Raw genomic sequence first — 13,796 nt, 5'->3', positions numbered from 1 at the left:
AGGCCTTGGTTGCAGACATGAGTGTTTGAAAGTTTGTATTGGACATTCAACCCAGATCCATTAGCCGTATTAAGGCGTTGGGTAGTTCTTTCATAGAACTGAGTTGGAATAGCACCTTCGTTGATGCAATTGGCATTAGCACCAGAATCAACTAAGGCAATAGCAGAAAATTTGAATGAAGCATTAATAACCAAGGTTATGCGAACATACCAATTTTGGCAGGATATGGTAGACACAAAACCAGGGATAGTTGAGTTTGGTTCACCAAGTTCTTGTGTTGCAAAGGGGTTTATTAATGGTTCGTCGTTTGAAGCTTGTTGATTTTGATGTTTGTTTAAGAGGGCTATTTGTTGTTTAATTTGTTTTATCTCATACTGCAAGGATGCAGTAGTGGATTCAAGGGATTTGATCCGACCAGAATGATCAGGAATAATAGGTTTTGATATTTTATCAAATTTTTGCATTATTTGATGAAGATTGTATGGTTGAGGAGAATTTTGGGTAGAAACGTTGTTCTAAGATGTTCAAGGCAGGCCTTCTTGTGTTCTGGGTCTGCTAAACTATCTATGTAATCAAAAATATTTGAATTTGGTGATGCACGGAGCATCCGGATAGATTTGGGAACACAATCTTCACAGCTAAGACCAATAATACAAGAATCACAATTACATGCTTGAAAATTCTCATTATTGGAAGAACTGGACGAATTATGTTCAGAGGCTTGAATTTGATTAAGTTTGTTGTTTTCATCCTCAGAGGAAGATGAAGAAGTTTCTTGGAAAAGAGCAAGGATTTGGGTTTTATCATGCTCAGAAATTTGTAAAGAATTAATTTTATTTGAGACTCTACAGAATTTGGCAATGTGTCCAGGCTTACCACATTTGAAACATCCTTGTGTGGTTTTATCTGGATTTTGGTTCTTGAAATTTTTAGGTGCCTTGAAAGGCTTTCTATATTTGGTATATTTTGGCTTTGAAGGAGTTTTATGGTAAAACTCAGGGGTTGTAAATGGTTTGTTAGACACATATTTTTTGGATTTGTGAAAATTTTTATAATATTTACGAGAAGACTTATGTTTGTGTTTAGATGGAGGTCTGAGAGGTGGAAATCCGAATTGTTCACAGAATCCTCCTAACTCACGTTTGTAAAATTTGTTTTCTTTATGGATTTGTTTTTTAAGTCTAATATCAGTACAGAGAGCAAGGCCCTCTTCATGAATAAGACTAATGATTTGGCCATAGGACATTTGATCATAGGGAATGATCCCATCATTTTCTTTCCTAAGGCGCTGTTTGATTTTTTCTGAAAACAAAGTTGGTAAACCTGTAAGGAATTTTTCTTTCCAACAGGGAAGGTTTGCATCAGGTCTGGTTAAGACTTTGGTTAAAAAAGTATCTTTGTACCATTTGAAATCATGTAATTTTTTACATCTAAGGTTTGATAATTGTTCAGCTGTTCTATCTTTGAGACGAGAAGGGTTTCCTAAAAAGTAATTTGCAATGCTGAAAATAAGGGTGTTAACAGCATCCTCAATAGGAATTCCTTCACCATCAAGGAGGGGAACACCATCTGGTGTGATTTGAACAGCCATTAAGATTTCTGTTTTTTGGACATCAGTCAGGACATAATCCCACCAACCTTTGAGTTGGCCTGTGAAGCCAGAAACAAGCAAGGTAGCCACAGCACTATCAGGTGTATTCTTGATACGATGTGCGTTGCTAACCATGGTCATTTCTTGGAGTTTGTTCATGAGATTATGTTCAGACAGACCATCTATGTTCCATTCATAGATGATACCGCTTTGGTAGGAAGCCTGAGGAGCAGTTCCTCTAGCTTCAATTTGTAGGTCTGGGAAGACTGGGTGTTGGTTAGAACTTTGACCGATTTGGTTAATTTTGGGGAAGTCCCCTTCTTCAGAACTTGAGGAAGTGTCAGAAGAGCAACCTATGATATTGCGGACACCTCTATTGTTAGATTCAGCCGAGGCTTCAGCTGAATGTTGTTGCACAGGTGTTTGTGGATCATTAGTTTCTAAATGAGATTCAGCAGCATTTAGAATAGTTAAACGTTGATTAATTTGATCTAAAACAAAGGATTTGTTAAGAGCAAGTTGTTGTTTTAGAGGAATATTATAGGGTTTGAATAAGGAAACAGAAGTAGAAACTGGAGCCGGTGTCATGGATGAAGAGGCTACAGATTTGGGTTGAACAAGGTTTTCTACTCTTGAAAGTTGATTACCTATAGTTTGAAGACTTAAATTTGCGAAGTTTAATTGTTCAATTTGTCTTCGGTTTGGATCATCTTTGTCAGAAATTTTGAATGGAGAGGCTATTATCTCATTATTTTTGTAGTTATGTTTGATGCTTTCAACCGGAGGATGAATAGCATTAGTGGTTTGTCCCTCATAAAGAGTCCAGGCTTTATGAGAGGAGGTTTGAGTACATACCTGATTATGCCAGGGATAATAGACATTATTATCCTGGGCATAGATATCAAAATATGTAAAGAAGAAAACATTTGTTTTAAGATTTGTCATGAAATTATACCAATTTGTTCTAATTTGAGCTTGTTGTTCAAGGTTAAAGGTTTTTAAGAACCATTTACGTTTTTCTTTGTTCTTTTGGGACTCAAAATCATTTCGAAGTAAAGGTTTGTCAATTTGATAATTTGTTTCTACTTGAATCATGTACACTCCGCCAGTTTTAGGGTTTTCCGGAGGAGGAGGTTCAACCTCAGATTGAGTAGGAGACCTTTGATTATTGGATTCAGAAGGGGTTGTATCAGGAACGGTAGAAGTAGTTTCGTAAGTTCCATGTACAATATTTTGATTATTTTGAACTCCAACAAGGTGAGGAAAAGGTGGAGTTGTTCTAGTTTGAGAAACCCATTGGTTTAAGTCAGAAGAAGTTGATGCCTCAGAGCATGATCTTCTGGAACTTTGGTAAACCGGAGGGGTAGTTTGTCTGTTGAACCTAATGGCAACTAATCCGTCTGAATCTTGAGAAATAGAACGGATACTTGTGTTTGAAACTTGAGGAGGAATAGCAGTCGTTTGCAGCTGCCATTCTTCAGGGAAAGAAATATCTTCCCAACGGCAAAGTTTGGGGTAGACGATTTGACCCTGAATACAGTCAGTCTCAAGGTAAAGGGTTTGGCCTTTTGAAGAAGTTCTTTTGGCACGAGGTTGGACAGATTTCATTGCTTTGTATTTGATGCGATGGATAATGGAAATTGGAATGGATCCATGCATTAATTTGTAACCATGAGTTTTAAGGTTAAGTTTGAGGGAGTGTAAAATATTTGGGTCTTCGAGGGCTATGGACATGTCAGGATAAACATTGAAATGGACAGGTCCATAACAAAGACTTGTTTCAATGGCTCCCAATAGGGAATCATTGAACTCAAGGAACCTTTGGTCTCGAAGGGCTAACAACATAGAAGTGTTGAGTCCTTCTCGGTGAAGGGGTTTGATGGCCACTTGGACTAAGCCAATATGGACATAATTATATTTGCGGTCTTTGTATAAATCTTGGATGGTAAGTGGATCAAAAAGTTGGATTTCTTGAGTTTGAGGAGTAAAATTTATGGTTTGTTCTACGGTCTTGACTGTTTCGAGTCCGAACCAGTCTCGATCATAGAGATCATTTCTTGAAACTTTTGGTATATCCCAACTTCTAAGTCGTCGGTTAATTCTTGAGGTTTGTTCATCATAATCAAGCACATTAAAACTTGTGCTTGCCTCACCTGCCGATCTCATCGACATGGAGCGGGGTAATCGACTCATAATTTGAGAAATCTTAAACTTGGGGTAATCACCTAGATCTAAGTTTTAAGATGGTATTTCCAACATGACTTGGGCACAAACGTGGTCTTACACTCTTCTGCCACTCCTCCCAAGAATCCAAAGGCATATACCTCGTCGAAAAACTTAAAGGAAAATAATTACTCAAAAGAAAAAGAAATCTGCAAAGAAATAAACCGAATCCACCACTACCGTGGCTCTGATACCAGATTACAGGATCGAGATATGCTAAAATCCAGGGAAGTAGTGATCTCCTGGTTCTGTATAGCAATCAGGACGAGATAGGTGCAATACCTTACTCCGATCCAGCAAGGAGACTAGCACTGAGATGGGTGCAATACCTTACTCAGAACTAAATTTGTGCTTAAATAAAATAAACAAGCAGAGAATAAAACCATAAACTGAAATAAAAGATATGGAAATGCAGAAAATTTAAAGGCTGCTTAACAAGATCTATATCTTGGAATCAAGAGGCTCGACTGTAGGCTTTGATCCAAGGATAGAACAAGAAGCTGCAATATGCAGATGCAGATGCAGAATTAAAGCTAATAATGCAATCAAAGAAAATACTTTGAAATATAACTTTGAAAATAAAGATTACAATATTTGGAGATATATTTTTGATCCAGAGTTCTGGATTGGTTTGGGTAGGCTTGGGTTGGAGGGTTTGAGAAAAAAGAAGGTTGGGTTGGCTTTGAGCTATAGGTAGCTAACCTTTGATGGACGATCAGACTTGGGATGATCGGAGTTTGATGAAGTCCGGCGGGGTGCTCGGAGAGAACATAGCCTAAAAGTTAGTACTCTTCTCAGTTCTCATATACACGAGGCAATTACAGCTGCATTACTAATTTGTTAATTGAGTATACTTTGAAATGGTTAATCAAAAGGAGGAGGAAAATACCCAAAAATTTTCACATCAGTCCTTTATTTTTCAATCATATGAATTGGTAATTTGACAGATTAACCATTGGATAGATGGATGATCCCTTTGAAGAAGTACCTGTGAAATTCGGCTACTACCTCTAGGGTGTCAAAATAAAGGCCAAACTAAAAGACCGACCAGGTTATCATATCAGTAGTGGTTTTTTTCTTAGAAATCGATACCGACAGGACCAACCGGATGCACCAAAACTAGAAATGGGTGTAATTGGGGGATCAAATTGATCAGTGCCGATTCCGATTTGAATCGGTCGGAAACAGAGCAGAATTGGTCGAAATTGGCCAAATCTATCACGACCAATCCAAATCGGCAACTCTTAGACCGATCGTATTCCATATTTTAAACCATTTTATGAAAATCCAAGTAAAATACCAAAAAAAGCATGATCACAATTCACAAGGAATTTATTTTGGGAGGGTTCGTACGGACGTGCGAGGGGAAAAACCATTTTTCTTGTGGTCGTTGAACGCAAAATCGACCGTTATTTCAGGTATGTTTCCGCCAAGGCGCCACTAGATAATAACCAAACGACAATGAGACCTAATATCGGATTAATTCCCTCCCTCTCTTTCTCCTTCCCTCGCTTCCCCCTCTCCAGAGAGATCATGATCTCGGTTCGGTTATTCGCACCAAGATCATGATCTTCTTTCTAATTTGAACAATCATAATCTATCTACTTCATCTGAATCTTATCTCATTTCCATTTTTCTGCTTCTTTGATTTCTAAACATTCTTCACCAAAGGAAAGATTTTGAATTTTGTTTTGTTGGATTTGTACGTCTTTTCTTCTGAACCAAAGTCATGGCAAAGAGATCACTCAAGCAATTCATCGAACAGAAGTATGGGAAATTCCCATACTTCTTGATTCACACTCTTCTTGAATGGGTATTGATAGTTATGTTGTTTATCGACGGCCTGATTGCTTTTGCTGCCAATGAATTTGCCCGCTTCTTCGAACTGAAAATCCCATGCTTGCTCTGCACGAGGATCGATCATGTTCTGGTTCACAGGGATCCTAATTTTTATTACAATGATTCTATCTGTGTAACTCACAGGAAGGATGTGTCGTCCCTTGCATATTGTCATGTTCACCAGAAGTTAGCTGATATCAGAAGGATGTGCGAGGGTTGTCTTCTTTCTTTCGCGACCGAAGACAAATCCGATTGCGACACCTATAGATCTCTGGTGGGAATCTTGGGTAAAGATCTTGAATGCTCTGTTGAAGATGATCATAAAATTCATCTGAGATTGCCGGCTGGCGGGAAGATGGACATGTTGCAGTTTGACAAGAGCAGCATTCACCGGTGTTCTTGTTGTGGGGAACCACTGAGGATTAGGAGTTCACTTCCTCAGGGACTGGTTCAGAATTTGCCACCAAACATGACCCATTTCCCCCAAGCTCCTGCACCATCTCCCCGTGGATTACTAGTGAAGACAAAACCAGAAGAATCTCGGGGTTCTGATCCATTGCCCCTCATTCGATACACTGAATCAGGGGTTCCCGAGGATGAGGATGGGCCAACCTTACTAACTTCAAAGAATCAACGTGAGTTTATTGTGTTGTATTTATTGGCTTTACCACAACTACATTTCATTGTTATTCATTTTTTGGTTGGATTTTATGTAACAGTTAGAGAAGATGTCAAAGCTGCACTTGTACCATTGCTGGATGAATTGAATGAGGACGCTTGCAAGACACCTACTTTTACTAAAGGAAGCAGGTTGTCGGCAATCACCTTAACTGAATCCGCAACCAACTCCCCTAGGTGGCTTCATAGGCTTCCCAGGAGGGCTGCAATGGAAAAACCAGATATGAGTACAGAGTTTGTTGAAGGATGTGGCACAATTGAAGTAGATGGTGAAACCGTTTTGCATCGTTTGAAGAGACAAGTTCGACTGGACCGCAAATCTTTGATAACTTTGTACATGGAACTGGATGAAGAAAGAAGTGCTTCTGCCATTGCTGCGAATCAGGCAATGGCCATGATCACCAGGTTGCAGGCAGAAAAGGCAGCTGTGCAGATGGAGGCCTTGCAGTATCAGAGAATGATGGAAGAGCAGGCAGAGTATGATCAAGAGGCCTTGCAAGTTATGAAGGAAATGCTTATCAAGAGAGGACAGGAAATAAAGGTTTTGGAGGCACATTTAGAGAATCACAGGGGAAGGTCGGAGCATGGAGAGGCATCTGGTGTCGGTAGCGACAGAGATCTTGCTGATGAAGATTCCCATCAGTTTAAGTCTCAGCCTGAATCATCTGTTAGTGCACATTGTGAATGTGGTAACCCTCCTGCTAATATTGATGTAGAGGCAAATTATGGTGAACAACAACACAATTCAGATCAAAGTAGACCACCACTAGAAGCAAATGGACGGGTACTTCTTGATGAATCATTGTTAGATTTTGAGGAAGAGAAATCATATTTTTTGGATCGGTTGCAAATGCTGGAGAAGAGGATTCACCTACCCCGGAATGATGGGGACAACTTGCTTCCTAGTTCTAACATAGATAATCTCAATGAGGAAGACAAAGGTAAAATCATGAAGTTTTCTTGTTGCTTTTATCCCTTAAACATCATAGGATCAAATGAATTTCTGTCATTGCAGGAGATTTGAGTAGCAACATCATAACCAAAGAAATATCTCGTCTCAGTGAGAAGTTGGAAGCCATTGAGGCAGATAAAGAATTCTTAAAGCATGCTGTGCAGTCACTCCACAAAGGTGGTGAAGGAACCCAACTTCTGAGAGAGATAGCTCTACATCTTTGGAAGCTTCGATGTGAAAAGAAGATGCCCTTGGATGGTGTTACCACTTGAGATTGTTTCACCTAATTCATTTAGATGGTAAGCACTTCAGGGTGCCTCTTATGCTAGATAAAGTCAATGCCTGTTGAACTAGATAAAGGGAAAGAAATAAAAAGTTTGATCAATTATCTACTGATATGTTCCATTCTTATTAATTATTAGCTAATGGGAGATCCTTCACCAGCCTTAAAAAGGAAAAAAGAACTCATAAATCACTGAGCCTTCTCAAGCTACTTGGGTTTGCTATGTGAATCCTGTTCTGCCATCCACTCAATGGTCAGGAAAGAATTTCTAGGATCCAAGGTCCCCCCCAACACCCCCCCCACTCCCTTCGTTCTTGAATGCTTGGAAGCTGATGTGATGTGCCCAATGCTCCTCCTTTACCCAGGCTTGGGACCAGCAGTGACAAACAATTGGCCGAGTTGAATGAAAGAAATGGAAAGAAAAGACAGAAGTGAATCATGATGAACCTTTTGGCCATGGGGATTATCATGAACAACTTAACTGATTTTTTTTTTTACTTACCTGAAAATTTTATTGGATGAGCACTTGCAATTAATAATTAATGCAAGGTGGTTAGTCATCCCATTCTTGGATTTCGTGGTAAGGTGGCTAGTCATTTAGGATTGAATCTACTTTTGATCCATTCACTAAATACTTCAAAGACATAGGCATCTAAAGTACAACTTGAATTGCTCATGTTTTGTTTACAGTTAAATAAGCTCCAACATAACTGCTGTTTTCCATGAGTACACTTCCAAAAAGTTCTGCATGTGCACCTCAAATTTTTTGCTGGATTGAACTGTACCCGTTCATGTCCATTGTTCATTCATAAATAATCTATTTATATTCCCATCAATACTGTAATTTCAAACCTTGATCTCAATTAGAAAATATTTACCTTTTCGTTCATTTTAAAATTTAAAATTTATATTTCTCCACCTTGGACACACTTCGTGTATGTGAAATAATTTGCCTGGTTAAAATGAAACAGGATATGGTTTAGGCCTACTCTAATGCTATGTGTAAATCATATCTGATTGATCTAGACTATGCTGAGTTACTTTTATGTGGTATATATGGAAAAAGAAGCCTAAAAGGCAGCGGGGCTCCTAAGCTCAGACACAAAGTGGGATGAAATGCCCACCCCACCCCTCATGAAAGGTGGAAATCCCACCCCTGTTGATGCTTCCACATGCACTAAGCACTACCATTGGCCCCTTGTGCTGGTGTAGGGGCCACATTGCCTTTTAGAGAACCCTCGCCATATGTATCTTTGCTGCCTTCTGATTTTAGTTCATGAGTGGTTTCTGTTGGGGATTCTTTACCATATTAAACATATGAATAACCCTATAGTGTTTAGAATACAAGAATCATCAACCAATCATAAAAGATTAATCATAGGTATAGTCCCTAAACCAAGAACAATAAAGTATCCCATCTTAGAATACATAACCATATAGATTTACCATATTTATAATAATCAATGGGACAACCATGACATGAACTATAAATGGGAATAAAGAAGTACCTGTGTCCCATGAACATAGATCATGAACCTCTGTCCCATGTGGTTAAACATTACTCCCATGAAGATGACAATGACGAACTACGTAAGTGGAGTCCTTCTACTGAGATCTTCTGCAGCCTCTTACTCTAGGGTTTCCTTTCTTTCTGTGCACTTGCTCTTGTGAGAAAGCCGTGCTCCCAAAACCAATAAGGCATTAAGTAAAAGTAATGGCTGCAGGGACTGTTAGTATTCTATTTATAATAGAATCCCTAAAACCCTATTCCACTCTCACAATGGAAAGAGCTAGGAGTTTCCTAATCAGAGTGGGTCTATAATTGCTTGGGCCCAATAGATCAATCGGTATCAGTTAAGCCCACATAAAAATCCTAACAGTTTCAGCTGATAATTTTGTTTTAGCCTCTGCCTATGGCACTTGAAACGTATTTTGAGAAGGTTAAATAATTTTAGACTTCCATTCTTTGTATTTAGGGTCAAGATACTACATTCTATTCTTCGATGAATATATTCCTTGATATTCCATCCTTGATGTTAATCTTAGGCCTTCAGAATTCCCACTACTTCAGCCTCCACTTGCTTCTTAGTTGTTTCAAGACCGAATTTGATGACCTGAAACCAACTGTGGAGAAGAGTGCCGAGAGTCTAACCTGATTTTGCTCGCAATTGGTTAGTAGCACCAGCACAAACCAAAATACGATAATTTCAGAAGGGATGATAGACAACTTCCTAACCAACACTCTGGATCATCTCTGTAGTAGAGAAAAGAGGTTTATCAATATTACGAGTAGTAAAAAGTTTTAAATTTGAGATCTATCCGTTAACCTATTTAAATAATTATAATATAAAGAAGAGTAAAGGGAAACAAAACCTGCCTTATCCCAATCTATAGAAACAGATCACACATTCTCATCATGCAAAAGAAACCCTTCGAGAACTAAGAATTTAGTGAAGCGAACGTACTCTGGGAATTTTCATAAAAAAAAAAGAAAAGAAAGAAAAAGAACGTACACTGGGAAAAGGTTCTCTGAACATATGGGTAGAATAGAATCTCCCACGCCAGTATCTTATCAACCGTCGGATGAGAATAAAAATATTCCAATGGTTCAAATTTTTTTCTTTTGCTAAATTCCAATGGTTCAATTTTTCGTGAGTGCCAATGTGCAATTGTCTTTCCCTCAACTGTGCGGCACCCTGCACATCTCTCTCCTACACCATCACGACCCAATTGCGACCTTCGCCGCCGCTCCATCGTGCAAACCCTAACCTCCGGCTGCCTTTCCCCCTTCCTGCCCTCCGCCTCCTCTCCCGCTGCTCGTAGAACTCTCACCTCCAGTTGCTTGCTCTCCCCCCTTCCCCGCCAACCTGCCTTTCCACCACCTCACTCGCTGCCTTGTTCACCCCCACAGCCCCACCTTCTTTCTGGCACCTCTTCGTCTCATATAAATCTAGACACATTTTGAACAGAAAAAGAAAAAATATCAATCGTTACTAAAGATCACACACCCATCATTAGAAGCTGAATGTCGTCGTGATTTTCTCCAATGAATTTTATTTTTTTAATCTCGATGAAAGCTATGTTCCATGTTTTCTTTCCTTAAAACTCTGCCTTTAGAACCATCTGGAAGTTCAATAAATCTTCTTATGAGGAATCTTCATTTGAATTTCGTTCCCAATCGGACAGAGGAGAAAGCGAAAGAGAAACAGAGGTTTCGATTCGATCTCACAAGCGGGACTTGTTCATTGTTCTGTCAGTTCTCTCTATGAGATCGGCTACTGGAACTCTGCAGATTGAAAGTTCGTTTTCCTGTAGAAGTTCGTTTAATTAATGGGTTTTAAAACTGAATTATTGTTTGCGATCAATAATGTTACGTGCCCTCGACCATGTATGAGGGCTGGACACGTATGAATCTATAGTTATTATTGTATTGAAAAATTAGTATTATTTCTTTTTCCCAAAAAAAGAAGTTGGGAGGATAAAAGATGTATTTGTGGAGGTGGGGTGAGGTGAGGGGTTAATGTCCGGATAGTAAAAAAAAAAAAAAAAGAAGTTTATGAAGCTCTTTCGTTTTATGAAATGAAAAAAGGAATAAAACATTTGATACATTTATGAGAACAAAAAGTAAAAAAAATAAAAAATACTAACAACGAGAATTAACGGAACAACATAAGATATAGGTTGCGTTTGGTAATGTTTCTGTTTCAGTTTTTGTGTCAAAATATCGTTTTTTTTTTATACGAAAGTGGAAAGAGAACTACATTTTGTCATTTTATAAATTATCGTTTTTTTCCTTCTTTTTTTTTGTTTTTCACTTTTTGTTCTAAAAAAATCAAAACACACAATAATTGCACCAAACGCTTTAACTCTAGAAACCTTTTTCTTAGAGATTACCAAACGCAGCTATAATTCCATTGTTCTTCAAAAGAACGCCACCATCGAAGATCATTAGTTCCCTGGCCTCCTCAAATGCAGTTGAATCCCACTTGAGGATGAGTGTCTCCACAACTTCGAATTCCTTGAAGACGCTCTTAGCCGATTCCATAGCAATCACCGGAAAAAGGAAAGAGAGAGAGAGAGAGAGAGAGAGAGAGAGAGAGAGAGAGAGAGAGAGAGAGAATGAGTGAAGATGGTATAATGGTCATTTTAACTCCTCATTGTTAAATGACTGACAACAGGGGATTTGAGCCTAATTTGGTATTATAAAGGGGGTTCTTATAATAGTGGCATTCTCTAAGGAGTGGCACTATAAATTACTATTTTTTAAAAGACAAGAACCTTTCCTCAAGAATAAACTAACTTAGTTTATCCTCCCATATAGATACCCCAAATTGAATCGATTAGAACATTGAGTTGTATCCATTAAAAAAAAAAAAAAAAAAAAAAACATTGGGTTGCAAGTTTTAGTGCTTCTCAACCCTAAAAAATCCCGAAAAAAAACGTAGCCCTCATAATGAAAGTATCATACAAATTGGAACAAGGGGGAATTTTTTTTCTATAATTTAGGTGAAGAAGGTTGTGCTTTTCAAAGGAGATAGAGTGAAATGGATTTGTGGGTTGTTGCAGAAGCAGCGGGGCCCAGCCTACATTGCAACAACTTTGAGAGTGAGCATGTGCCCTCCAAAGTTGTTTGGATTAGGAGAGCATGTCAGAAGCAAATGGGCCGGTTGGTGTTTCAACAACAGAAATGGCTTCTACTAGTGGGTTTGTGAATCAAAAGCAACATGAAATTGAGAGTGAGAGCTTTGGAATCGAAGGAGACTTTGAGGATCGAAACGCCCGTCTCCATGTTCTCTGCTAGACCTAAAGAATGCTATTGCGGAGAAGATTTCTTCTCTTCCTGAAACCCTACCTTAATCTCTCAACAAGAAAGATGAGATTCCCGGGTTTGCACGCGAGGAATATCTCGTCTCTCGGAATCAGTTCTAGGGATTTGATCTTCTACACTCTTAACCCTAATGGTAGGGGTGCCAATTCTGAGCTCGCATCGATAGGCTTGATTGAGCTCGACATGTTTATGGTCCGACCTAGATGGACCCAATTAATAAATGTGTCAGGCTCAACACGTTTATAAAAAGGCATTCATGGTGCAGGTAGCTAGCCCATCGGGTGCCCGACAGAGCCTGACACGTTTATGGTTCGACTTGAATCGACTCGTTGTAACCCAACCGAGCCCGACCCCCATTAATACTACATAAAATTTATATTTGGCAAGGGCCTCCCTTGTGTTGTATTTTCTTTTCCAAGCACGTAAAAAGAAAACCCACCTTCAACATATAATGATCCTAACCCATTTAGAGGGTCACAATTTCAATTAATTGGAAATCTTGCTTAGAAATTGAGAAATTTAAATAATATTTCTTGAAGAATTTAGTAATATCAATTTTCTAATAGAAAATCCGTGTCATAGTTTTTATGTAAGATGCACATTTCAAAGGGTAATGTCAATTTTCTAATGCAGTCAATTTTGTAATGACTTATATAGTGATTTAATGTTCAAATGGAACATTTCTGAGCCTTCCACCCAATTAAAAAAAGAATTTTAGAGTAGGAACATTTAGAGCCCGTTTAGACTTAAATAGGTATGTGCCACAGTTAAGGGCTGTTTAAGGTAGTTCGATTAAAGCCTGACACTGACTGGCCCAATTATAAAACGTATCATGCCCCCCAAAGCTAGGTCCCTTTACTTAAACGAGCATTCTTGATACAAGGTTTCCAAGTGGTCTAACTCGGTTAGGCCTAACTGAGACTGGCAAGGCCTGATCGGTTGACACCCTACCTAATAAGTTCTCGGGAGGAACCTCAACTGTGCCGCATTGGAGGATTCCTCTTTGGCTATGACACTGGTATTAAATTGTTCATAAATCTCGATTGTATTCCTCTTTGGGTGTAGGTGCGGATCTAAACCTATATATGAATGTAAAGACACATTTGTGTGTGTACAAGGACGCATGTACACATATAAGTATATGTATAGGGACGCTTGTACGTTTACAAACACATCTTTTTTTTTTGTGCAAAATACAAACACATTTGTTTATGTACAAATACATTCATACATGAAAAGGGTATATTGTCTATATAATTTGTAGATGATCAACAAATTTGATAAAGGTTATCAACAAGTGTTTTTTCGTTTTTTCCAATTCTATGTTTAGTCCTTCTAAGTCTCTTTGTGTATCTAGTATTCTTTATGTCTAATAATGAGTATAATCTTTGGATTTCCTTGT

At 38.6% G+C, this 13,796-nt stretch overlaps 1 protein-coding gene across 2 annotated transcripts; it reads left to right on the top strand.

The window, feature by feature from the left end:
• Window positions 1-4,880: 4,880 nt before the first annotated feature.
• LOC122076279 (probable myosin-binding protein 5) lies at window positions 4,881-7,979 on the top strand. 2 transcript variants are annotated; one of them, XM_042641600.1, is made up of 4 exons: window positions 4,881-5,232; window positions 5,798-6,288; window positions 6,373-7,272; window positions 7,347-7,881. In XM_042641600.1, exons 2-4 carry the CDS (start codon window positions 5,859-5,861, stop codon window positions 7,553-7,555), a joined length of 1,539 nt encoding a protein of 512 aa, XP_042497534.1. In that variant the 5' UTR covers window positions 4,881-5,232; window positions 5,798-5,858; the 3' UTR covers window positions 7,556-7,881. The 2 variants fall into 2 exon arrangements, with proteins under 2 accessions (XP_042497534.1, XP_042497533.1); XM_042641599.1 differs by lacking the exon at window positions 4,881-5,232 and having other exon boundaries at window positions 5,243-6,288; window positions 7,347-7,979.
• The last annotated feature ends 5,817 nt before the right edge of the window (window positions 7,980-13,796 follow it).

Source organism: Macadamia integrifolia, chromosome 4 (assembly GCF_013358625.1).
Source record: "Macadamia integrifolia cultivar HAES 741 chromosome 4, SCU_Mint_v3, whole genome shotgun sequence".
Taxonomy (NCBI): Eukaryota; Viridiplantae; Streptophyta; class Magnoliopsida; order Proteales; family Proteaceae; genus Macadamia; species Macadamia integrifolia.
The sequence above is the reverse complement of the archived record's forward strand: the minus strand, read 5'-3'. Positions and strand labels throughout refer to the sequence as shown.

Bases quoted from the DNA above. Each gene is read 5' to 3' on its own strand.
- LOC122076279 (XM_042641599.1), top strand. From the start codon at position 5,544: ATGGCAAAGAGATCACTCAAGCAATTCATCGAACAGAAGTATGGGAAA. The intron at 6,289-6,372 runs GTGAGTTTATTG...TTTATGTAACAG, and splicing joins ACTAACTTCAAAGAATCAAC to TTAGAGAAGATGTCAAAGCT. The intron at 7,273-7,346 runs GTAAAATCATGA...CTGTCATTGCAG, and splicing joins TCTCAATGAGGAAGACAAAG to GAGATTTGAGTAGCAACATC.